The 25431-nt window shown below is 54.7% G+C and overlaps 1 protein-coding gene across 10 annotated transcripts in view; it reads right to left on the bottom strand.

The window, feature by feature from the left end:
- Positions 1–22946, bottom strand: part of LOC105464094 (cerebral endothelial cell adhesion molecule) — a 34101-nt gene extending 11155 nt beyond the window's left edge. Inside the window, exons 1-8 of one of the 10 annotated variants that reach the window (XM_071078402.1) lie at positions 22616–22946; positions 19377–19521; positions 8426–8545; positions 7449–7538; positions 4733–4843; positions 4446–4563; positions 3440–3574; positions 3097–3301 (exon numbers count right to left, since the gene is read on the bottom strand). In XM_071078402.1, coding sequence (XP_070934503.1) covers positions 3097–3301; positions 3440–3574; positions 4446–4563; positions 4733–4806 — 532 coding nt within the window. In that variant the 5' untranslated portion in view covers positions 4807–4843; positions 7449–7538; positions 8426–8545; positions 19377–19521; positions 22616–22946. The other 9 variants (XM_071078401.1, XM_071078400.1, XM_071078403.1 and 6 more) reach the window with 9 other exon arrangements.
- Between the last annotated feature and the right edge of the window lie 2485 nt (positions 22947–25431).

Below are 25431 nucleotides of genomic sequence, written 5' to 3'. Positions count from 1 at the left end.
TTTTTTTTTTTTTTTTTTTTTTTGAGACGGAGTCTCACGCTGTTGCCCAGGCTGGAGTGCAGTGGCGCGATCTCGGCTCACTGCAAGCTCCGCCTCCCGGGTTCCCGCCATTCTCCTGCCTCAGCCTCCTGAGTAGCTGGGACTACAGGCGCCCGCCACCGTGCCCGGCTAATTTTTTGTATTTTTAGTAGAGACGGGGTTTCACTGTGGTCTCGATCTCCTGACCTTGTGATCCGCCCGCCTCGGCCTCCCAAAGTGCTGGGATTACAGGCTTGAGCCACCGCGCCCGGCCAATTTTTTGTATTTTTAATAGAGACCGAGTTTCACCGTGTTAGCCAGGATGGTCTCCCTCTCTTGGCCTCGTGATCCACCTGCTTTGGCCTCCCAAAGTGCTGAGATTACAGGCATGAGCCACCGCACCCAGCCAGGATTGGATTTATTCCATTCACACCCAAACACTTTCTCTTTTTTTTTTTTTTTTTTTTTTTGAGGCAGGGTCTCATCCTGTGTTGCCCAAGGTGGAGTACAGTGGCATGATCACAGCTTACTTCAGTCTCAACCTCCTGGGCTCAAGCAATCCTCCTGCCTCAGCCTCCCAAGAAGCTGGGACTACAGGTGTGGGCCAACACACCAGGTTAATTTTTAAATTTTCCTGTAGAGATGGGGTCTCGCAGCCAGGGGTGGTGGCTCACACCTGTAATCGTAGCACTTTGGGAGCTGAGGGGGCAGATCACCTGAGCCCAGGAGTTCAAGACCAGCCTGAGCAACACGGCAAAACCCCATCTTTATGAAAAATACAATAATTAGCTAGGCATGGTAGTGTGCACCTGTGGTCCCAGCTACTCGGGAAGCTGAGGTGGGGAGGTCAACACTGCAGTGAGCTGAGATTGTGCCACTGCACTCCAGCCTGGGCCATAGAGCAAGACTCCATCTCAAAAAAAAAACAAAAACAAAAACAAAAAAAACGCTGGGTTGGGCTCGGTGGCCCACGCCTGTAATCCCAGCACTTTGGGAGGCTGAGGCAGGCAGATCACCTGAGTTTGGGAGTTCGAGAACAGCCTGACCAACACGGAGAAACCCCGTCTCTACTGAAAACACAAAATTACCCAGGCGTGGTGGTGCATGCCTGTAATCCCAGCTACTTGGGAGGCTGAGGCAGGAGAATTGCTTGAACCCAGAAGGCAGAGGTTGCAGTGAGCCAAGATCGTGCCATTGCACTCCAGCCTGGGCAACAAGAGCAAAACTCCATCTCAAAAAAAAAAAAAAAGGCAGAAAAGTGATGAGGTCTTGCTATATTGTCCAGGCTGGTCTCGAACTCCTGAGCTCAAGTGATTTCCCCTCTAGCCTCAGCTTCCCAAGACTTTGAAATTAAGGTCTGAGTCACCTTGCCTGGCCATACCCAAACTCTTTTTAGTAACTTTCATCTTAAAAGTAACTACTAGCCGGGCACGGTGGCTCATGTCTGTAATCCCAGTACTTTGGGAGGCCGAGTCGGGTGGATCACAAGGTCAGGAGTTCGAGACCAGCCTGGCTAACATGGTGGTCAGGCGCAGTGGCTCAAGCCTGTAATCCCAGCACTTTGGGAGGCCAAGGGGGGCGGATCACGAGGTCAGGAGGTCAAGACCATCCTGGCTAACACGGTGAAACCCCGTCTCTACTAAAAAATACAAAAAACTAGCCGGGCAAGGTGGTGGGCACCTGTAGTCCCAGCTACTTGGGAGGCTGAGGCAGGAGAATGGCGTGAACCCGGGAGGCGGAGCTTGCAGTGAGCTGAGATCCAGCCACTGCACTCCAGCATGGGTGACAGAGCGAGACTCCATCTCAAAAAAAAAAAAAAAAGAAAAGAAACCCCCCGTCTTTACTAAAAATAAAAATAAAAAAAATTAGCCAGGCATGGTGGCACACACCTGTAGTCCTAGCTACTCAGGAGGCTGAGGCAGGAGAATACCTTGAACCTGGGAGGTGGAGGTTGTAGTGAGCCGAGATCGCGCCACTGCACTCTAGCTTGGGCGACAGAGCAGGACTCCATCTTAAAAAAAAAAGGATAGCCGGGCGCGGTGGCTCAAGCCTGTAATCCCAGCACTTTGGGAGGCTGAGACGGGCGGATCATGAGGTCAGGAGATCGAGACCATCCTGGCTAACACGGTGAAACCCCGTCTCTACTAAAAAAATACAAAAAACTAGCCGGGCGAGGTGGCGGGCGCCTGTGGTCCCAGCTACTCCGGAGGCTGAGGCAGGAGAATGGCGTAAACCCGGGAGGCGGAGCTTGCAGTGAGCTGAGATCCAGCCACTGCACTCCAGCCTGGGCGACAGAGCCAGACTCAGTCTCAAAAAAAAAAAAAAAAAAAAAAAAAAAGGAGGCCAGGCGTGGTGGCTCAAGCCTGTAATCCCAGCACTTTGGGAGGCTGAGACGGGTGGGTCACGAGGTCAGGAGATCGAGACTATCCTGGCTAACACGGTGAAACTCCGTCTCTACTAAAAAAAAATACAAAAAACTAGCCGGGCGAGGTGGCGGGCGCCTGTAGTCCCAGCTACTTGGGAGGCTGAGGCAGGAGAATGGCGTGAACTCGGGAGGCGGAGCTTTCAGTGAGCTGAGATCCGACCACTGCACTCCAGCCTGGGCGACAGAGTGAGACTCCGTCTCAAAAAAAAAAAAAAAGAAGAAAAAAAGAAAAAAAGTAACTACTGGCTGAGTGTGTTGGCTCACACCTGTAATCCCAGCACTTTGGGAGGCCGGGGTGGCCAGATCACCTGAGCTCAGGAGCTTGAGACCAGCCTGGCCAACATGGCGAAACCCCAGCTCTACTAAAAACACAAAAATTAGCTGGGTGTGGTGGCGGGTGCCTGTAATCCCAGCAACTCGGGAAGCTGAGGCAGGAAATCATTTGTACCCGAGAGGCAGAGTTTGCAGTGAGCCGAGATCACACCAAAAAAAAAAAGAGAGAGAGAGAGAAAAGAAAACTCATGACCCAAAGCTGTAACTCAAGAGTTAACAGGATGAAATGCAGGGTAGAGAAAGGCATGGTAAGCAGCCAGAGTAGCATGTGCAAAGGCGCAGAGGAATCCAAGGAATGTTCAAGGAGGGCTGGTCCTCACCAGCAGCCTGGCAGGCATAGGCGAAGACAATGATGTCATCGAAAGGCCAAGTGTAGTTGGGATGTGGGGGGTAGAAGGCAAGCTGGTCTGCCCCTTCAGCCCGCAGGGATACCAGGAAGGTGGAGTGGACCATGGGGACGCGGAAGCAGCCCCGGCGCTGGCGGTTCTTGGTGGGGAAGTACTCGGCTGTGCGGCGGTAGTAGCCCTAGGGAAAGGGGATGCTTTGGGCTGTAAGAGGTCTCCCCTGCCCCTGCCCACAGACCCCAAGGCCTTCAGGCTCTCTGCTCTCCACGTCCCTCCTTCCAGGACCTCAGTCCACCCAAGGCCCCCATCCTGGCCTCACCTGGGGGGTGATCCCACACCAGAAGTTGGAGTAGTAGGTCTGGGAGTCCAGCATTGGGGCCACCACTGGAAGCCCCTGCCCCATGAGAAGCCGCAGAGTCTGGTTGTTGGTCAGAATGTTGTCTGTGTCTGCAAACTTTGGGGAGGGGATGTCACAGGCTCCAGCCCTGCCAGGGCTGCAGCCCCCCAGAGAATTCACTAAGTGGTCCTGCCAGAGACCCAGCGTGGCTCCTAGGATCCAATAGGAATACTCTTACAGAGGTCTAACTCACTCAGTAGATCCCTTTCTGGACCATGGCTCTAGTCTGGGGCACTGACTCAGGGATTCGGTCCAGAGATTATACCTGAGTTGCTGAGCTAAGACCTTTATCTGGGATCTGGCTTAGAAAATGGATCCAAACACCTACTCTGAGCTCTAGTTCAGAGATCCAGGCTCAGTTTATACCCTGGGCTCCAGCCCAGTAATCGAGGCTTAGTATATAGTATATACAATGGGATCTATCTGAGGGGTCCAGGCTTAGTACCTAGTCTGAGCTTTTAACATAGGGATCCAATCTGAACATCTGGTCTGGGCTCTGGCCCAGATAGCCTGCTGAAGGACCCAGACTTCCAGTGGGTCAGTCACACCCAGATTTTTCTTTTTTTTTTTTTTTGAGACTGAGTTTCACTCTTGTCACCCAGGCTGGGGTGCAGTGGTGTGATTTCAGCTCAGTGCAACCTCCGCCTCCCAGGTTCATGCAATTCTCATGCCTCAGTCTCCTGAGTAGCTGGGATTACAGGCACCTGCCACCATGCCCAGCTAATTATTGTATTTTTAGTAGAGATGGAGTATCACCATGTTAGCCAGGCTGGTCTCAAACTCCTGACCTCATGTGATCCACCTGCCTTGGCCTCCCAAAGTGCTAAGATTATAGGCGTGAGCCACTGCGCCCAGCCTATACCCAGATTTTTATCAGGGACAGATACTACCACCTTTCAGAAGCCCAATTCTAGCCAGACTTCCTTACCAGGATATAGTCAGCCCCCCAGTCCCTGGCAAAGGTGAGGGCTTCCTGCTTCAGCTCCATCAGAAACTGGTGCCTTTCTTTGGTCCAGTGCTTGGGACCCTCTTCATCTGGGTAGAACCTGAGGGGGTAGAGAGGTGAGATGTTCCCATGGGGTACATGCCCCTCCCTCTCTGCAAGGCAGTGTTCAGAGCCCTGGCTTGGAGGCTGTGGCTCTGGGCTGTCCCTTTTCCTCTCTGGACTGCAGCTGTTCTCCATCTTCCCCAGTACCCTTCCCCTCAGATCACCACCTGGGCTCCCCCTCGGGCCTCCAGACCACAGCGGCATAGTCATCGCCCACAGCTGCCAGCCACTCCTGCAGCATCTCTGTGGTGTTGTCCACATTGTGGTCCGTGGCACACCTGGGGATGGGAAGAAAAAAGGCTGAGGGGGCACAGCCACAGAAGGATTGAACCCCAAAGCAGCCTTGACCCCGAAGCACCAACGCCTTTGAGGCCGGGCTCTCCTTGGAACAGTGAAGGGTAGGCATGTTACAGCAGAGGGGCTGGAGGCAGCACAGCCAGGTCCCCATCACAGTTCTGTGACCTGCTGTGTGACCTCAGGCAAGTCCCATCTTTCTCTGGGCTTCATGTCCTCCCTCTATAACTTAAGCTTTCTTGCCTATGTCATGGACCAAGAGAAGAGAAGACGAAAGTATATATGTGTGTGTGTGTGTGTGTGTGTGTATATATATTTTTTTTTTTCTTTTTTTGAGACATAATCTTGCTCTGTCGCCCAGGCTGCAGTGCAGTGGTGTGATCTCGACTCACTGCAACCTCCATCTCCTGGGTTCAAGTGATTCTCCTGCCTCAGCCTCCCAAGTACCTGGGATTACAGGCACGCGCCACCATACCCGGCTAATTTTTGTGTGTTTAGTAGAGACGGGGTTTCACCATGTTGGCCAGGCTGGTCTTGAACTCCTCACCTCAGGTGATCTGCCCACTTCAGCCTCCCAAAGTGCTGAAATTACAGGCGTGAGCCACGTTGCCTGGCCAATGAATGCATTTTGAAAGATGAAAAGTACCTCGACTTTAAGGATCCCACCTGCCACATTCCCTGGTAACCTTCGTTAGGTGGGCAGATACCTACCTGTGTGACCTGTGGCTGTGTGACCACAGGCAAGCCCCTGTCCCTCTCTGAATGGGGACTAGACAGAAGAGCTGCTGCTTTCCTCCACCCCCAGGTTGTAATAAGGATCAAACCATGCTCTGCGAGTCCCTGAGAATGCAGACGGGCCCAAGCTCTGCTGTCATGGAGCACACCCTCCCCTCTCCTGGGGAAGGGGCTCCCATAACAGAGGTGGGGGCTTTAGCCAAGTGCCCAGGTTTTGGGTGATGCTGCCCCTTTAAGCCAATTCCCCAGAAATGAAGACTACGTGTCAAGTCTTACAGGGGTGGGAACTAACAAACTCCCAAACTGTGGTCATTGTGGGCGGCCTCCCCAGGCCAGGGCTCCACCCCCCTAGCCCAACTGGGGTGTATTGTAAAGGGTGGCTTGTCATTTTTCTCAGTTTACCCCCAACCTCAGCCAGGGACTCCTCCCTGTTCTGGTGTCTACAGACCTGGGGTTGTGGCCTCCGATCCCAGTGCCCTGTGGGCACAGAGATGCCAGAGGGGAGAGGCTCCAGGAAGGGGGACTGCCCTTGGCTGACAGGATCCTGCCCCTCTACCAGAGGGAAAGGGAGCCGGTCTGACTCCCCTGCACAGCCCGGAGCCCAGTGCTGATGGCACCCCCCACCTGTGCCCAGAAGCCTCCAGCCTGGCCGATCCCTGCCACGTTGGGCCCCAGGGGACTTCAGAGGTTCCTGTCTGCTTCTCTTCAAATCCAGCCAACCACAGGTCCCACCGGGGTTGAGCTGGGCCCTGAAGGCTGGGGTGAAAAGGGCTGGCTGCGCCCAACCTACACCCAGGGAAGGCCCCAAGAGGAAGGAGTAGGGGACCAGAAGGAGGGGTGGGTGTCTCACGTCGGCCTGTGGCCTCAGAGGTCTCCCAGCAGGGGGCTCGGGGTCCTGTCTGGGGGCTCAGGCTGGCAGGGCCGTCTGTGAGGGGAGGGGCCTGTCTAGGTGGTGTCTGGGCAGGGAGCAAGCAGACAGGGCCGCCGGGGACGGGGGCCATCTGCGAGGCTGGGGGTTAGGTGCCCACTGGGTGCCAATGCCCTTGTCTCTCACCAGAGGGCCATCCTGGCCCGGGGGTAGTCCAGCCGTTCCAGCGCGCCCAGGTAGTGGGGCAGCGAGTGTTCGGCATTGCGGGCCAGGATGGCAAGGACCACGGCGGGCAGCGGCGACTCTGCAACGCCCGCAGCCTCCAGCCACAGCCCCAGCAGGAGCAGCAGCTGGAGCAGCGGCGCGGCGGGGGCAGCGCGCATGGCGGGCGCTTGGGCGGCTGCGGCGGCCCCCGGGGCTCTCCAGCCGGCCGAGGGGAGGGGGCGGGGCTTGGGGCCCAGGCGGGGCCGAGGCAGACCCGGAGAGGGCGGGGCAGTGCACCCCCAGAGTGGGATTCCCCTCCCCACCCCTGCGCGGGGATGCTCAAGTTTTCTGTCCTTGGCCTGGGGTACCGGAGGGCCAGGGCCCGGGGACCCGCGCCAGCCGCGACCCTGGAGCCGCCCCGCCCGGCTGGACCCCGGAGGGGCGACGGGGGAGGAGCCGGAGGATAGGGACGGGGGAGGGGTGCTGGGACGAGTGCCTCGGGGCCGGCCAGGCATCCGAGAACAGTAGGGGCTCATGGAACCCCTGGGCTTTGAACCCCCGGAACCGGATTTCCCGGCCCATAAAGCCGACCCTTAAGACCTGAGCCGCAGACCCCGCGGGGCGGCGCCGGCTCTGCCACCACCTCCCCGGGCTTCCCCGGCTCCCGCCCCCTCCTCCGCCCCGGGCGCCCTCTGGCGGCCCCGGCGCCAGCTCCGCAGACCAGACGGGCCACGCGTGGGCCGGAGACCCAGTGTAGGGGTCGCAGAGGGAGTCCCCCTGACCTGGACGCGTCCTCCCGCGGCGGTCCGCTCCTTAAGTCCCCTGCGCGTCACCTCCTTGCCGCGGTCGCTAGCACTCGCATTGCTTCGGCCCTTTAAGAGAGCACAGTCAGGCCGGGCGTGGTAGCTCAAGCCTGTAATCCTAGCACTTTGGGAGGCCGAGGCGGCGGGATCACCTGAGATCCGTTCAAGACCAGCCTGGCCAACATGGTGAAAACCCATCTGTACTAAAAATACAAACATTAGCCGGGCATGGTGGCGGGTGCCTGTACTCCCAGCTACTTGGGAGGCTGAGGTAGGAGAATCACTTGAACCCGGGAGGCGGAGGTTGCAGTGAGCCGAGATCGCGCCACTGCACTCCAGCCTGGGTGACAGACTCCATCTCAAAAAGAAAAAAAGAAAAGAAAAAAAAAAAAAAAACGGCACAGCCCTCACAGCCCTCTCTTGGTCTGAGTGTAGAACTAGGGCACACCACGCCCTCCCAAGGAGGGGATGTTGGCTCCCCTGGAGCACCGCGGGGTCCTTAGGACCCTGCTAGGAGGGAAAGGACTCTCCAGCCTCTCGGGAGAGAAGCAGAAAAGGGAGAGGCCTGGCGGTACCACAGATGGGATCAAACTGGGTGTCTGTCACCAACCTCAGACAGGTCACTTTCCCTCAGCAGCCTCTCGGTAAAATCGGGCTGATAACACCACCCATCTGGGAGGGCTCGCAGGGATTCCTCGAGAGAATGAATGCACTGGCAACTTTTCCCGCGTGGAGGCTGACACACAGGAAGAGCTCCGCCCTGGGGCTGGGAAGACAGGACTGGAGGAGAGGGAGGGTCCCCGTTCACCCTCCCACCGCTGGGAAGGGCTCCTTTCCTAGGAACACCACGGGGTCTCCCTTCAGCCTTTTCCCAGGCTCAGGGAGGGGAGCTAGGGCTGTGCACACTATCTCCACTGGAAGGGGAGGGCTGGAGGTCCACAGAGGAAGGGACTTACCTAGTGCAGGAGCAGCAAGTGCACACTGAACCCTGGAGTCCTCATCTCTAGCCTAGCTCCAAAACCTCCACCAGGATCGGATCGCAGCTTCCATTTGAGGCCATTTCTAGGCCAGCGGCCCTGCAATGAGAAGCATCCTGGAGAGATGCCAGATTCCTCCTCCCTTGCACGGCAGTCCCCTGTGGGAAGCCACTCCCAGCCCCAGAAGAGGGATTCCCTTTTTAAAGCAAAGCAGTGTTCCCTACTTCACCCACCCCAGAGTCATTCCACAGCCTCTGTCTGTCCTATTGGTCCAAGGGTGCTATGGTCTGAATGTCCCTGACCCCCAAAACTCACATGTTGAAACCTAATGTTAATGTCAGGGTATTAAGAGGGGGGGCCGGCCGGGCGCTGTGGCTCAAGCCTGTAATCCCAGCACTTTGGGAGGCCAAGGCGGGCGGATCACGAGGTCAGGAGGTCAAGACCATCCTGGCTAACACGGTGAAACCCCGTTTCTACTAAAAAATAGAAAAAATTAGCCGAGGATGGTGACGGGCGCCTGTAGTCCCAGCTACTCAGGAGGCTGAGGCAGGAGAATGGCGTGAACCTGGGAGGTGGAGCTTGCAGTGAGCCCAGATCGTGCCACTGCAATCCAGCCTGGGTCACAGAGCGAGAGCGAGACTCTGTCTCAAAAAAAAAAAAAAAGGGGGAGTTGATTAGGATGTGATTGGGTGGGCTCCCCGACATGAATGGGGCTAGTGCCCTTATAAAAGAGGCCTGGGGGCCGGGCGCGGTGGCTCACGCCTGTAATCCCAACACTTTGGGAGGCTGAGGCGGGTGGATCATGAGGTCAAGAGATCAAGTCCATCCTGGGCAACATGGTGAAACCCCATCTTTACTAAAAATACAAAAATTAGCTTGGTGTGATGTCACGCGCCTGTAGTCCCAGCTACTCAGGAGGCTGAGTTGGGAGAATCCTTTGAACCCAGGAGGCAGAGGTTGCAGTGAGCCAAGATCATGCCACTGTACTCCAGCCTGTCGACAGAGCAAGACTCTGTCTCAAAAAGAAAAAGAGGCCTGGGGAGCTTGTCCACAACTTCTGCCACAAGAAGACACAGCTAGAAGGCCACATGTATGAGGAACAGGCAAATCTGCTGACGCTTTGATCTTGCACCTCCCAACCCCTAGAACTACAAGCAATAAATTTCCTTTATTTTTTGGCGGGGGAGGGGCGTGGGTGTGGGGTGTTCAAGCGATTTTCCTGCTTCAGTCTCCCAAGTAGCTGGGATTACAGGCGCACACCACCATGCCCGGTTAATTTTTTGTATTTTTAGTAGAGATAGGTTTTCACTATGTTGGTCAGCCTGGTCTCAAATTCCTGACCTCAGGTGATCCAGCCGCCTCAGCCTCCCAAAGTGCTGGGATTACAGGTGTGAGCCACCGCGCCCAGCGGATAAATTTCTGTTGTTTATACATTATGCAGTCTAAGATATGTTGTTATAGCAGCCCAAATGGACTAAGACAGAGGGCTTCTAGATTCTTCCCTGGCCTCAAGTCCTCCTCTTCCCCCCAGTCCTCCCATACTCCCCAGTAGTCCAGCCTGTCACTAACTTTCTTGCCTCCAGGTTTTCCCATCACACCTGCCTGGAAACCCTAATAGCCATCTTGTTTTGGGGTAGGTTGGGGCTACTGCAAACTCAGGGTCTCTACCCTCAGTTGGGCTCTCACCCAGCCCAAGAATCCTGTTTCTCTGTGTCCCCTGCCCATTCCCCTCAGGGCATTTCAAATGCCTCCAGTCATTGAGGCACAGTGGCTCATGCCTGTAATCCCAGGACTTTGGGAGGCCGAGATGGGCGGATCACTTGAGGCCAGGTGTTCTTTTTTTTTTTTTTTTTTTTTTTTTGAGACGGAGTCTTGCTCTGTCCCCCTGGCTGGAGTGCAGTGGCACTATCTCGGCTCACTGCAAGCTCCGCCTCCCGGGATCATGCCATTCTCCTGCCTCAGCCTCCCGAGTAGCTGGGACTACAGGCGCCCGCCACCGTGCCCAGCTAATTTTTTTGTATTTTTAGTAGAGACGGGGTTTCACCATGTTAGCCAGGATGGTCTCGATCTGACCCTGTGATCCGCCCGCCTCGGCCTCCCAAAGTGCTGGGATTACAAGCGTGAGCCACCGCGCCCGGCCTCGAGGCCAGGTGTTCAAGACCAGCCTAGGAAACACGGTGAAACCCTATCTCTATTAAAAATACAAAAAAAGGGGCCAGGTGCGGTGGCTCACGCCTGTAATCCCAGCACTTTGGGAGGCTGAGGTGGGTGGATCATCTGAGGTCAGGAGCTCAAGACCAGCCTGACCAACATGGAGAAACCCCGTCTCTACTAAAAACACAAAATTAGCCGGGCATGGTGGTGCATGTCTGTAATACCAGCTACTCAGGATGCTGAGGCAGGAGAATCGCTTGAACCCAGGGGGCGAAAGTTGCAGTGAGCCGAGATCATGCCATTTGCATTCCAGCCTGGGCAACAAGAGCGAAACTCCACCTCAAAAAAAAAAAATAATAATAATACAAAAAGAAATAAGCCAGGTGTAGTGGCACATGCCGGTAACCCCAGCCACTTGGGATTCTGAAGCAGAAGAATCAGTTGAACCTAGGAGGCAGGCATTGCAGTGACCTGAGATCATGCCACTGCACTCCAGCCGGGGTGACAGAGTGAGACTCTGTCTCAAAAAAAAAAAAAAAAAAAAAGCCTCCAGTCTTCTCAATCCCTCATTCCACCGCCCCTCTCCCCCAGCAGAAATCTCCCTACTACTTTTTGGAGAAAATAGAAGCCATTAGCTGGGAACTCTCATTTCCAGCCTCCAAACCTTCTACCTCTTCCCTCAGCCAGCCTCAGGAGGCACACCCCTCCTCAACAGAATGGCCCCTGTGAAACCGCCTTTGCAAAATTATAACTCAGGAAATTATGACAGTGAAACAAATCAGACCTAACTGACTCTATCTTGTTTCTAACCCTTAAGCTGTCCTTGTTCACTCCTGGGCGTAGGCTGAACTAACTTTGGGAAGCAATTCAGTTCATGGTTTGAAACAAAATTTATAACAGCCCTTTCCCAAAAAGACCCCCCTTCTTGCCTAGGGTCCAGTCCGCCTTTGCAGGACTAACAAATTAGCTATAAGATTAGAAATTACAATTTAAGGGTCATGCAGCCTTTGGATCCTCCCCAAATTGCTCCTGGGGTAACATCACTATTGTAAAACCTAAGGTCAGTGCTTGAGATATTTTGCAGACCCTGCACTCGATGGATCAGCTGACACCACCCAGACCTGTAATCTGGCCCAACCAGTTCTACCATCGCACCCAGGAACAGAAGACATTAAGAACACCTAACTTCCACCTCCTATGATTCCATCTCCAACCTGACCAGTCAGCATTCCCCACTTCCTGACCTCAAGTGATCTGCTCGCCTTGGCCTCCCAAAGTGCTGGGATTATAGGTGTGAGCCACTGTGCCCAGCCACCCACTCCCTCTTTTTGGAAACCTGACATCTCGGCTTCTCGCCTGGACCCAAACTCTTTCTGTCCCAAACGGCACCCCAGTCTTTTCTCCAACTCTGCGCCCTGTCCCGTGCAACTCTGCGCCCTCTCCCTTCTCTAGGGAACAGTACTTCGGCCCATCCAGTCCCTCAGGCTGGAGACCCGGATGTTGCTGATGAAGAGGCGGTCTCCCTCCATCACCGCTCCTGGTCAGGCTGCCTCCTTAGCACCTCCTGCAGGTGGCCAACTCTTCCCTTCTGCACCACCCATTTGCCTGGCTCAGGGTATCAGCGTCCCTCAACCTGGGCCACTGTATCTTCCAGCCCCCATCCCCACCCCATCCTCCCACCATCAGACTCTCTCCCTGGAGACCATTCTGTATGCAGCAGCCCTTTCTTTTATTTTACTTTTTTTTTAGCGATAGGGTCTCTTTCTGTGGCCCAGGCTGGAGTGCAGGAGTCTAATCATAGCTCACTGCAGGCGTGAACTCCTGGGCTCAAGTGATCCTCCCACATCAGCCTCCTGAATAGCTGGAACTGCATGAGGCTACAGGCATGCACCACGGGGTGTCACTATGTTGCCTGGGCTAGTCTTTTTTTTTAATCCAGACAGAGTTTCGCTCTGTCACCCAGGCTGGAGTACAGTGTCACAATCTTCCCTCACTGCAACCTCTGCCTCCCAGTTTGAGGTGATTCTCCTGCCTCAGCCTCCCGAATAGCTGGGATTATAGGCACGCCACCAAGCCTAGCTAATTTTTGTTATTGTTGTTGTATTTTAGTAGAGATGGGGTTTCATCATGTTGCCTAGGCTGGTCTTGAACTCCTAAGCTCAGGCAATTCATCTACCTCAGCCTCCCAAAGTGCTAGGATTACAGGTGTGAGCCACTGCACCCAGCCTAGGCTGGTCTTGAACTCCTGGGCTCAAGTGATCCTCCTGCCTTAGCCTCCCAGTGTTGGGATTACAGGTGTGAGCCACTGTGCTTGGCCTCAGCAGCCCTCCTTTTTTTTTTTCTATTGAGATAGAGTCTCACTCTGTCACTCAGGCTGGAGTACAGTAGCATGATCATTGCTCACTGCAGCCTCGAACTCCTGGACTCAAGCCATCCTCCCGCCTCAGCCTCCTGAGTAGCTGGGACTACAGGTGCATGCCTAATATTTATTTATTTACTTATTTTGTAGACCCAACCTTATGCTCCAGCCAAATTGCACAATTTACAGTTTCTAGAATACTCCATGCTTTTGGACCTTCCCACATTCTTTTCTATTTTTTCCCTTGGTCCCGCTGCCTGGACTGGTCTTTACTGGACAGCTTCTACACTCTGGGTCCTATAGTCTCAGCCCAAACTTCCTCTCTCTGCAAAGATTTCCCTGATGCCATGTCTGGGAGACATATCCTACAGGTCATTCTATATGATCCTGTTCATTCAGCAACTATTTCCTGAGTACTTACTATGTGCAGATGCAACGCAAGGGGCTGGGAATACAGAAGTGCACAAAACAGACGCAGTCTCTGTTCCTAGGCTCCTTACATTCTTTTTTTTTTTTTTTTTTTTTTTTTTTTTTGTTGAGACGGAGTCTCGCTCAGTCGCCCGGGCTGGAGTGCAGTGGCCGGATCTCAGCTCACTGCAAGCTCCGCCTCCCGGGTTTACGCCATTCTCCTCCCTCAGCCTCCCGTGTAGCTGGGACTACAGGCGCCCGCCACCTCGCCCAGCTAATTTTTTGTATTTTTAGTAGAGACGGGGTTTCACTGTGTTAGCCAGGATGGTCTCGATCTCCTGACCTCATGATCCGCCCGTCTCGGCCTCCCAAAGTGCTAGGATTACAGGCTTGAGCCACCGCTCAAGCTCCTTACATTCTGGTGAGGAGAGACAGATAGGCAACAAGCAAAACAATCAATGAAGAGATAATTTCAAGGAATGGTAAATGCCATGAACAAATTGAAACACGTGATCAAGAACTGAGAGTAGGCTGAAGGCAGTGGCTCACACCTGTAATCCCAGCACTTTGGGAAGCCAGGGCAGGCACATTGCTTGGGCTCAGGAGTTTGAGACCAGCCTGGCCAACATAGTGAAACCCTCTCTCTACAAAAAATACAAAAATTAGCCGAGCATGGTGCTGCACGCCTGTAGTCCCAGCTACTCAGGAGGTTGAGGTGGGAGAATCACTTGAGCCCGGGAGGCAGAGGTTGCAGTGACCTGAGATTGCGCCACTGCACTCCAGCCTGGGCAACAGAGCCAGACACTGGCTCAAAAAGAAAGAAAGAGAGAAAGAGAGAAAGGAAGAAAGGAAGAAAGGAAGGAAGGAAGGAAAGAAGGAAGGAAGGAAGGAAGGAAGGAAGGAAGGAAGGAAGGAAGGAGAGAGAACTGAGAGTAGTTGGGAGTAAAGCAACATTCAGACAGAGGGGTCAGGGAAGACATTTTGGAACATAAGGAAGAGCTAATCAAGGGGAGATCTGCGGGAAGAGTGTTCCGGATAAAGGAACAGGTAGAGCAAAGGCCCCGAGGTGGGAACATGCAAGACGGCCAGTGTGACTGGAGCAAGGTGAGCAAATATGGTAAGAGGTGAGGTCAAATAGGTGGGAACGGCCAGGTCACCCGGTGCCTTGAAACTATGGTAGGGTTTTGGTTTTGGTTTTGTGTTTGAGAGGGAGTCTCGCTCTGTCACCCAGGCTGGAGTGCAATGGCGAGGTCTCAGCTCACTGCAACCTCCGCCTCCCGGGTTCAAGCAGTTCTCCTGCCTCAGCCTCCAGAGTAGTTGCGATTACAGGCGCCTGCCACCGTGCCCGGCTAATTTTTGTATTTTTAGTAGAGATGCGGTTTCACCATGTTGGCCAGGCTGGTCTTGAACTCCTGACCTCGTGATCCACCCACCTCGGCCTCCCAAAGTGCTGGGATTATAGGCATGTAATCCCTACTAAAAATACAAAAATTAGCTGGGCATGATGACGCGTGCCTGTAATCCCAGCTACTCGGGAGGCTGAGGCAGGAGAATTTCTTGGACCGGGACCCAGGAGGCAGAGGTTGCAGTGAGCCGAGATTGCATCACTGCACTCCAGCCTGGGCTACAGAGCAAGACTCCATCTCAAAAAAAAAAGCCCAGGGCCGGGCGCGGTGGCTCAAGCCTGTAATCCCAGCACTTTGGGAGGCTGAGACGGGCGGATCATGAGGTCAGGAGATCGAGACCATCCTGGCTAATACGGTGAAACCCCGTCTCTACTAAAAAATACAAAAAACTAGCCGGGCGAAGTGGCGGGTGCCTGTAGTCCCAGCTACTCGGGAGGCTGAGGCAGGAGAATGGCGTGAACCCAAGAGGAGGAGCTTGCAGTGAGCTGAGATCCGGCCACTGCACTCCAGCCTGGGTGACAGAGCAAGACTCCGTCTCAAACAAAACAAAACAAAACAAAAAAAAGCCCAGGTGAGGTGGCTCACGCCTGTAATCCCAGCACTTTGGGAGGCTGGGGCGGGTGGATCACCTGAGGTTGGGAGTTCGAGAGCAGCCTGGCCAACATGGAGAAACCCCGTCTCTACAAAAAAATACAAAATTAGCCAGGCGTGGTGGCGGGCACCTGTAATCCCAGCTACTCGGGAGGCTGAGGCAGGAGAATCGCTTGAACCCAGGAGGCAGAGGTTGCGGTGAGCCGAGATTGTGCCACTGTACTCCAGCCTGGGCAACAAGAGCAAATCTCTGTCTCAAAAATAGAAAAAAAGTGCTGTCCTGTGAAGCCTAAGACCTCATTAGCTGGGTCATGCCTGGAAAAAAATGATTGCTTGGGCCCATCTGGCTGAGCCGGATCCGGATCCTATGGGGCTGACACCTGGGGGGCTGCTGGTTTCTGCCTGCAGCATCCTCACCCACTGCAGCCATTGCAGTTCTGACCAAATCCAGGTGGTGGCGCCAGCACCTCAGGCTTGACTCTGGCTTTCCGGAGTAGAGACCCTGCAAGAACTGTCCCCCTCGCCAGCGCCTGCTTCCCTCTGGGAGCCTCAGTTCCAGGGCCTGCCTGCTCCTGGTAAAGACTTTGTAGCATGGCTTCACCAGGGAGAGGGGAGCTGAGGTTGGCAGACTCAAACTAGGGGCCAACCCCTACTCCTGGAGGTTAGGGAGGTGGGCTACAAGAGCCCCTTTGGGCCAAAGAGAAACTAGGGGTATCAGGCCACTGGGAGTTGGGGGTCAGGAACCCGGGTAGGCTGCTCTGCTTCAGTGGACTCTGGCCACACCCCCATTAACCCTCTGCATACCCTGCCCCACCTCATTTGAGGTCCCAGGTGCTGCTTCCTTGCCAATGGGTAGGGGCAGCCTGGGGGTGCCCCAGGGCCCAGGTAGGGCCCGCGGATTGGGAGTCCTCATGGCCTGGCAGCCAAACAGGCTTGAAATGGGGACCCAAAGCAGAGAGGATGCTTGGATGCTCTTACCAGCTGCCAGCTTCACGTCTCCTGAGTTGGGGGATCTCTGGTCCCCTGTCCTGCTTTGTGGCCAAGGGAGCCCAGGATCCTGGCCAGAGGATGGGCCTGCGCCCCACTCCTGGTTCTGGGTGCAGCTCGGCAGATGGGAATCCAGGAGCTCAGCTTGGGCACCCTCCCCACCTTCAGCTCCAAGCCCGGTTCCAAGAGGACCCAGGGCTGGGCAGAGGCTTGTCCCCAAGATCCTCCCCTGCCCCTCATCTTTCCTATTTGAGGGAAGACTGAGACCCTCAAAGTCCAGCTGGAGGCATCCCTGCCCATTCTGCTTGGACTTAGCACACCCTGGTCTCTGCTCTAGGAATCTGCCCTCCACCCCCCCATTCTGGGGGTCCACCCAACACCCACACACACTTCCACAGACCCCCCTCTCTCTCCCTTTTGGCCATGCCCTCCTCTCCCAGGATCCCAGATGTGCAGCTGTCCTCCTCTGAGGCTCTGCCTCTGTTCTCAGGAGGCTGGGGCCCGGCCAGCTGTTTTCTCTGGGCAGCCAGCTGTTTTGCCCATCAGGAAGCAGTCCTGGCTCCTCTGCTAAAATCGTTGCTGTGGCTGCAGCGTGGCAGCCCTACTGAGCCAGGTCCTGGGAGCTGTTAACTCCTCTGGGCCCAGGCAGCCCCTTCCCTCTCTCAGCCCTGATCCCTTCTGCCTCCCCCGGACCCACAGAACTAGCCCATCGCGGGACTTCTAGAGACCCCAAGAAAACCAAGTTTTGCTATCCCCACCCCCTTCAACAACTCCTAACCCCCGCCCTGCTCCACAGAGCCTTGTCCTCAGGTGAACCCAGCAGGAAGCTCAAAGGGATAAATGTTAACCTTATTCAGAATAATAATAATAGCTATCATTAACCGTTTGCTGTGTGCCAGGCATCTGCTAAGTGCTTTTTTTTGGAGTGGGCAATGGAGTCTCACTCTGTCACCCAGGCTGGAGTGCAATGGCATGATCTCGGCTCACTGCAGCCTCTGCCTCCCAGGTTCAAGCGATTCTCCTGCCTCAGCCTCCTGAGTAGCTGGGATTACAGGCATCTGCCACCACACCCAGTTGATTTTTGTATTTTTAGTGGAGATGGGGTTTCACCATGTTGGTCAGGCTGGTCTCCAACTCCTGACCTCAGGTGATGTACCTGTCTCAGCCTCCCAAAGTGCTGTGATTACAGGCGTGAGCCACCGCACCCAGCCTGCTAAGTGCTTTAAATGTATTATCTAACTTGATTTTCACAACAACCCTGTGAAGTCAGGAATTCTTTTTTTTTTTTTTTTGAGACGGATTCTGTTGCTGTGTCGCCTAGGCTGGAGTGCAGTGGTACTATCTTGACTCACTGCAACCTCTGCCTCCCCGGTTCAAGCAATTCTCCTGCCTCAGTTTCCCAGCTTGTAGCTGGGACGACAAGCACGTGTCACCATGCTCAGCTAATTTTTGTATTTTTAGTAGAGACAAGGTTTCACCATTTCACCATGTTGACCAGGCTGGTTTTGAACTCTTGACCTCAAGTGATCTGCCCGCCTTGGCCTCCCGAAATGCTGGGATTACAGGCATGAGCCACCATGCCTGACCAGTTGGGAATATTTTTACTTTACAGAAGAGGAAACTGGGAAACTGAGGCACAGAGAATCTAAATAAATCACTTGCCCAAGCTCATCCAGAGTTGGGGTTTGGGGTTTGAAACCAAGTCTGCCCGTCTCACTCTGGCCAGCCCTAGCGGCTCTGGAACTGCTGTTGGTGTTACTGTTTAAGTTCCCCGGAGCTTTTGCCCCAGGCTTTCTCTCCCTATCCTCAGTCGCCCCACCTGTAGAATGGGGACACTCTAGCATGGAGTTAACACCACCAGTTCTGAGTCTGGAGCTGTGTCAGCTTCTGTGCTCGATTCTTTCCAAGTATTCATTAGCAGATTACTCCTCCTGGTGGCTACATTCGGCCTGGGCTAGAATCCTAGCTCTGTTGCCTCCAGACTGCCTGGCTTTGGACAAGTGACTGGACCTCTCACAGTCTACCAGTCTCCAAAGCTGGAAAATGGAGACAGGAACAATGTGTCTGCATCTCTGATTTTGTTACGGAAAGGTTGAGATGACGCAGGTAAAGATTAGCCCAGGACCGGACCCAGAGGTAGTGAGTGGGAAATGCTCCCTGTTACTATTCTATTTAACCACAATGGTCAAGGACAGGATCCGAGTGGCCCATCCACCACAGCGTGCCCCCATGCTCAGCTCAGAGCTGGTACGTAGGAGGGCTCTGTGATTACCTGTGAATGAATGAACCTGGTCCATGGTCCCCACATGGGGAAAGCAGGCTGGGAGAGGGCCATACCTGTCCAAGATCACAGTTACCGGGTGGCTCTGGGATTCAGCCCTGTCCATGAGTCTGCCAGGGGCCCCTGGTCCAACTCCTGTACCCCTAGGGCCTTCTCTCTTGAGGCCAGGACCTGGACTAGGGAGGGGACAGGGGAACAGGGACAATCCCATGGCTAAGTAAGACAACCCAGTAGGTGACTTGGCTGTGGCTGGGTGGGATCTCAGGGTCTGGGAGCGACCCCTCAGGATGCAGTGACCCGTGCTCTCCCTTTTTGTCCCCTCCCCCCTGCCCACCATGGGTCAGTTCCCTGGTCCCAGCCTAGACATCTGGAACTGGGGCAGACAAAGGGCTGCGGGAAGGGACAATAACCTTCTGTCCATTTTCAGATGTCGGGCTGGGCCTGGCCAGGGCTGGGGGCCGGAGCCCCGGCGAGGCGGTGCCAGGCCCCCCGCGGGCAGCGGACAATGTTGGCAGTGATGGAGAGGAGGCATTTCAAAGCGTTTTGTTCCCGCTGACCCCCTCCCCCCCCAACATCTCGCCCCAGCTCGGGGCGAGGCCCCATCCCCACCCCCAGCCACCCAGGCCTCTGCTCTGGGCGGCTTGGGGACCAGCCACATTCTTGACCTCAGGGGAAAAGTTTAGACTCTTTGCGCCCTGGGCAACAATAACAGTGTCACAGAACTGATTTAGGAGCAGCACTTACCATCACAAAGCAGCAGACAAAGAGCCGGGCTGAGAACGCGCCGGGCCGCGGCAACTACTCCACCAACCACGGCTCGCTTCTCTCCAGGCTCTGCCAGGCAGGACTGGGTGCCAGGCCCCACACCCTAGGCACACCAGGGGAGGACCTGAGGTGGGCAGTGGTCAAGAAGAGACAGGGAAAACCAACCGGGAATGTGGAGGCCTGAGAGCCGTTCCTGCTCCACCACCAACTTGCTACGTGACCCTGAGCAAGTCCTTCCCCACTGTGGGCCTCAGTTTCCCCATCTGTAACAGAAAGGCTAAACTACAAGGCCAAAAGCACGAGGCTCTGATCTTGCAGGCAGAAGGGTTTCAATGAGGTTGATGATAGTGGTGATGGTGGTGCTGCCAAACCCCCTCCTCCAACTCCTGTACCCCTAGGACCTTCTCTCTTGAGGCCGGAACCTGGACTAGGGAGGAGACAGGGGAACAGGGACAATCCCATGGCTAAGTAAGACAACCCCGAAGGTGACTTGGCTATGGCTGGGTGGGATCTCAGGGTCTGGGAGCGACCCCTCAGGATGCAGTGAGAAGTAAGGATGCAGTGAGAAGTATTTGCCACTTGGTCCTGGGCACTTCACAGGTGCCAGGCACGGTGCTTACTAAGCCCTTTCAGACCTTCATATCCTTTTATCATGTAAACTTTCTCAGACTCACAAAGCAGATGTATAATTAGCTCCACTTTACAGTTGATAAGCTAAGGCTCAGAGAAGTTGAGTCATTTGTCCAGCGCCACACAGCCTGGAGGTTGTGGAGCCAAGACAAGGCGGAGCTGCTTCCTTCCCGAAATTATACTCCAGTGGGAAGGAGAGAGGAGCAACGAAGCAGCTGGACATGGTGAGTTCTGGCTGGGAGGGCCTCTCCTCCCCGCCAGAAGGCTATGAATAAAGAAATGTCTGCTTATCCCCAGGGGAAATTCCGCCCTTGGAGCAGGTGCCTTTATTTTTTTTTGAGACAGAGTCTCGCTCTGTCACCCAGGCTGGAGTGCAGTGGTGCGATCTCGGTCACTGCAACCTCCACCTCCTGGGTTCAAGCAATTCTCCTGCCTCAGCCTCCTGAGTAACTGGAACTACAGGCGCCCGCCACCACTCCTGGCTAATTTTTTTCTTTTCTTTTCTTTTTTCTTTTTTTTTTGAGATGGAGTCTCCCTCTGTTGCCCAGGCGAGAGTGCAGTGGCGTGATCTCGGCTTACTGCACGCTCCGCCTCCCGGGTTCGCGCCATTCTCCTGCCTCAGCCTCTTGAGTCACTGGGACTACAGGCGCCCGCCACCATGCCCGGCTAATTTTTTTGTATTTTTAGTAGAGATGGGGTTTCACCGTGTTAGTCTGGATGGTCTCGATCTCCTGACCTCGTGATCTGCCCGCTTGGCCTCCCAAAGTGCTGGGATTACAGGTGTGAGCCGCCATGCCTGGCACGCCTGGCTAATTTTTGTATTTTTCGTAGAGACGGGGTTTTACCATATTGGCCAGGCTGGTCTCCCAACTCCTGACCTTGTGATCCACCTGCCTCGGCCTTCCAAAGTGCTGGTATTACAGGCGGGAGCCACCGCCCCTGGCCGCAGTTGCCGTTAAAAACGAGGTTGGACCAGCATAGTGGCTCCCACCTGTAATCCCAGCACTTTGGGAGGCTGAGTTGGGTGGATCACTTAAGCCCAGGAGTTTGAGACCAGCCTGGGCAACATGGCAAAACTCCATCTCTACAAAAAATACAAAAATCAGCCAAGCATGGTGGCCATGCACTCCAGCCTGGGCGACAGAGTGAGACCGTGTCTCAAAAAATAAAAATAAAGTAAAAAAAAAAAAAAAAAAGCTTGATTGATTCTTATCTGTGAGCAGAGGTGGGCCTGGGTGGACACTCAGATGCAGGGGATTGAATGCAATGACCTCCAGTGGAGGCCCTCTAGGAATCAGAGGCACTATGGAAGAACATTTAAGGGATCAGGCTCTGCAGCCAAGCTATGGGCTTGAATCCCAGCTCTTTTTCTCGCAGTGTGTCCACAGATGAGTCACTTCAACGCTCGGTGTCTCAGTTTTCCAATCTGTAACACTGACTCCACATTGCAGGAATGTGGTGACCATTCAGCAAGGTACGTGGACGACCTCAGAACAGAGCCTGACCCAGTGAGGAAGGCCTGTTTCTACTCGGCCGGGTCCCCCCCAGCCAGGTCCCACCTCAAAGCAGGCACCACTGGGGTGCTGTGGCATGCAGTCAGCTGTTGACCTTGCTTTTTGGGAAGTGGTTGGGCTTTGAAGACAACATGTGGGACTATGGTTAGACACGAAGAGCGAAGGGGTCCCCATTCTCTGGGGGATGTAAGGCAACCATGGCTTCCCAGGGATAGTTAGAGGAGATTGTGGCTTCTCTGAGGCCCAGGCAGGGGCTGCTCCTGCTACTAGGCTGGGCCCTGGGCATGGTGCCTGGAGAGAGAACAGAAAGGAAAGGCCTGGAGGTGCTGGGCAGAGTTGGCTCCCTCCAAACCTCAGCCTCTTAAATTCAGGGGGAAACTGCACGTGGAGAGGGAGAGACGTGGCCAAAGGTGGCTTCCATAACACAAACAGCCTGCGGTGTGATGGGGAGGCCTGGTGGGTTTGAGTACCACCAGTCTGCTGTGTCACCCGGGATGAACTGCTAACCCTCTCCGAGCTCATTCCAAAGGTCTTTTACAATCCAAAGTGTTAAAAGGAAACCATTACAAGAGCCTCTGTGATTTCACAAATCTAATCAGGAAGTTGGCTAGGCTGGGTGCGGTAGGTCAGGCCTATACTTACAGCACTTAGGGAGGCTGAGATGGGAGGGTTGCTGGAGCCCAGGAGTTCAAGACCAGCCTGGGCAATATAGTGAGACCTTATCTTTTTTTTTTTTTTTAATATAAAGATATATTCCATACAAGAGAGACCTTATCTTTTAAAACAGAAATTTAAAAATCATACAAATAAAAATAAAACACAAAAAGTTGGCTGGGAATCCGGGAGTCCTATACCCTAGACTCCAGCCCCTCTTGCCTCCTCCAGCTTCTCTAACCATCCCTTCAGCTCCCCTCACCCAGCCACTGGTGACACAGACAGAGGGTGAGACAGTCACAACGGAAAATGCCACAGAACCATGAGGACCCACAGAGATTGTGGGGGTCTCGGGGAGCCCCAACGTGGACAACCTCTCCCTCCCTCACTGCCTGGCTGTGGGGCCAGAGGAGCACTCACCCGGGCAGAGCCTCTTGGGGGTACTCCTCAGCCCAGGAGGTGGATGGCACTGCTGGGGCGTCTCTGGCATAAAGTGACTCCCACCCAGCTCCTGCTGCTGAGAAGGGCTGGTCAGGCGGGGCCCTCAGGTGCCAGACCGCCCTTCCCGGGCACAGATTTTCCTGGCATCTTCTGGGCAGGAAGGGTACTGGCTGGGGGTTGGGCAGAGGAGCAGGGAAAGATTGGAGCAAAGGTGTCTCACGGAGGGCTTGCCCCAAACCTCCACCCCACTCTCCTTCTGGACACTGTAGGCCAAGGGTCCAGGGAGTCAGGGAGCCTCAGGAGTGGGGAGAGGTCTGATCAAGGAGGCTGAGAGGAACCCAGGCCCCTGCCCCTCCCCACTCCCATCCACTGCCAGCAGGCCCACACGGAGGTGTTTGCTTTTCCTGCCTCTACACTGAGTCCATTCAGAGCGGCCGATCCCCACCCCCGGCCGACATCCAGCCAGCCAGGGCACCAGGGAGCGAGATCACAGCCCCCGCGTCCCCCTCCACAACCCTTCCTGCCCTCTTCACTGCGGGGGATACCTCAGCCACAAGGGCTTCCTAGTTTCATGGGCGACTGGGGCATGGGGGGCAGGCAGGAGGAGAGAAAGAGGGAAACCAAGCGGAGAAGAGGGTGGTGGGAAGGAGCCGAGGAGAGGGAGGCAGAGGAGAAGGCTCCTGATGGAGGAGGTCCAGGCAGAGATGGGGCAGGGACGGGACGGGGTAGCCACAGAGCACAGCACTGTCTAGGAGGCAGGCAGGGCCATCTCTAACTGGTCCAGGGCCTCACAGCCTGGCTCTGCACCGGTCACAGCCAGCAGGGCCTGGAGTGGACACTGAGGATGGGAGCTCCTGGCGCCCACCTGAAAACCAGCCTCTTCCTCATCCCGGGAACAGGGGCCCAGGCAGGGCTGTGACCTGGTCTGGGGCCAGGGGAAGGAGGAGGGTGAAAAGTTTTCCCAAGTCAGAAGGCCATGGGGGAGGCATCTCAGGGGGTCCTGCTCTTTGCTGTCTCTGACTGTCACGTTGGTACATAAAGGGGGTAGAAAGGTCAGATGCGGCCTTTCAGGCCCGTGGGAAAAACTCTGCCCATTTCCCTAATCCATATTTATTGGTGTGAGACACTGGGGAGGGAGGAAGCCCGCCGCCCCCACCCACCGCCCCAGCCAGGCCAGGTTAGCACTAAGAACAGGCTCCATGTCACCCAAATCCTACTCTTTGTCTCCAGATTGGCTCCAGAGTCCTCCCCCATCCCTCCTCCCCTTGGTCCCCCCCACCCAACCCCCTTTGGGGTTGCCAAGCAACCATGGAAGGGTAGCTGAGATATTTTCTTTATTACAAGCAAAAGCAAGACAGCATCATGGCCCCAGGAGGGGAGCAGGGTGGGGGCTGAGGGAGAGGGCGTCCCGTGCTCTGGGGGGACTCAGCCACCTCCACTTGTTTTGAGAGTGAGCAGTGGGGAGACAGGGCCCCAGAGCCCAAGAGAAGGAGGGAGATGGAAGACAGTGTTGGTGAAGGGGTGGGTGGAGTGTGCAGACACTGGTCCACGCTACACAATGCTAAAAGATGGGGTGGTGCCATGAGACCCAGGCCCAAGTCTCTCACCTGCCACCCACCAGCTGTGCCATCTGCAACCAAGTCGCTTCCCTTCTCTGGGCCTGTTTCCTCCTTGATAAAATGGGAATAATAACATGTATTATCTCATTTAATCCTCACAAAAGACCCAGGAGATGTTTATTTTTCCTATTTTACTGGTTAGGAAGCTGAGGTTGGGAGGCATGAAGTCATGAGCCAGGCAGGTAAATGGCAGAGGTGGAATTCCTCACCCTATCTCTCTTTTTATCTCTCTTTTTTTTTTTTTTTGAGACGGAGTCTCGCTCTGTCACCCAGGCTGGAGTGCAGTGGCTCAATCTCGGTTTACTGCAACCTCCGCCTCGCGGGTTCACACCATTCTCCTGCCTCAGCCTCCAGAGTAGCTGGGACTACAGGCGCCCGCCACCATGCCCGGCTAATTGTATTTTTAGTAGAGATGAGGTTTCACCGTGTTAGCCAGGATGGTGTCGATCTCCTGACCTCATGATCCGCCCAGCTCGGCCAGTGCTGGGATTACAGGCGTGAGCCACCACGCCCAGCCTTTCTCTTTTTTTTTCATAACAGCATTACTGAGATGTAATTCACATGCCATGCAATTTGCCTACCTAAAGTGTATCATTCAACAGCTTTTAGTATATTCAAGAATTGTGCAACCATCACAACAAGCCATTTTCTATTTTCTATTTTCATTATTTTGAAAAGAAAACCCATACTCAGGCCGGGTATGGTGGCTCACACATGTAATCCCAGCACTTTTGGGAGGCCAAGGTGGGCTGATCACCTGAGATTAAGAATTCAAGATCAGCCTGGGCAACATGGTGAAACCATATCTCTACTAGAAAAATACAAAAATTAGCAGGGCGTGGTGACGGGCGCTTGCAATCCCAGCTACTCGGGAGGCTGAGGCACGGAGAATTGCTTGAACCCGGGAGGCGGAGGTTGCAGTGAGCCGAGGTTGCACCACTGCATTCCAGCCTGAGTGACAGAGTGAGACTCCATCTCAAAAAATAAAAAGAAAGCAAGCAAGCCCATACTCATTAGCCATCATTCCCCCATTTCTCCCCAACTGCCCTTCTCCCCAGCCCTAGGCAACCACTAATCTGCTTTCTGTCTCATTAGATTTGCCTATTCTGGATATTTCATATAAATGGAATTATACAGTATGTCTGAGTCCCAATTATTATTATTTTTTAGACAGGG

Source organism: Macaca nemestrina, chromosome 14 (genome assembly GCF_043159975.1).
Source record: "Macaca nemestrina isolate mMacNem1 chromosome 14, mMacNem.hap1, whole genome shotgun sequence".
Lineage (NCBI taxonomy): Eukaryota > Metazoa > Chordata > Mammalia > Primates > Cercopithecidae > Macaca > Macaca nemestrina.
This window is presented reverse-complemented; position numbering and strand designations above follow the sequence as displayed.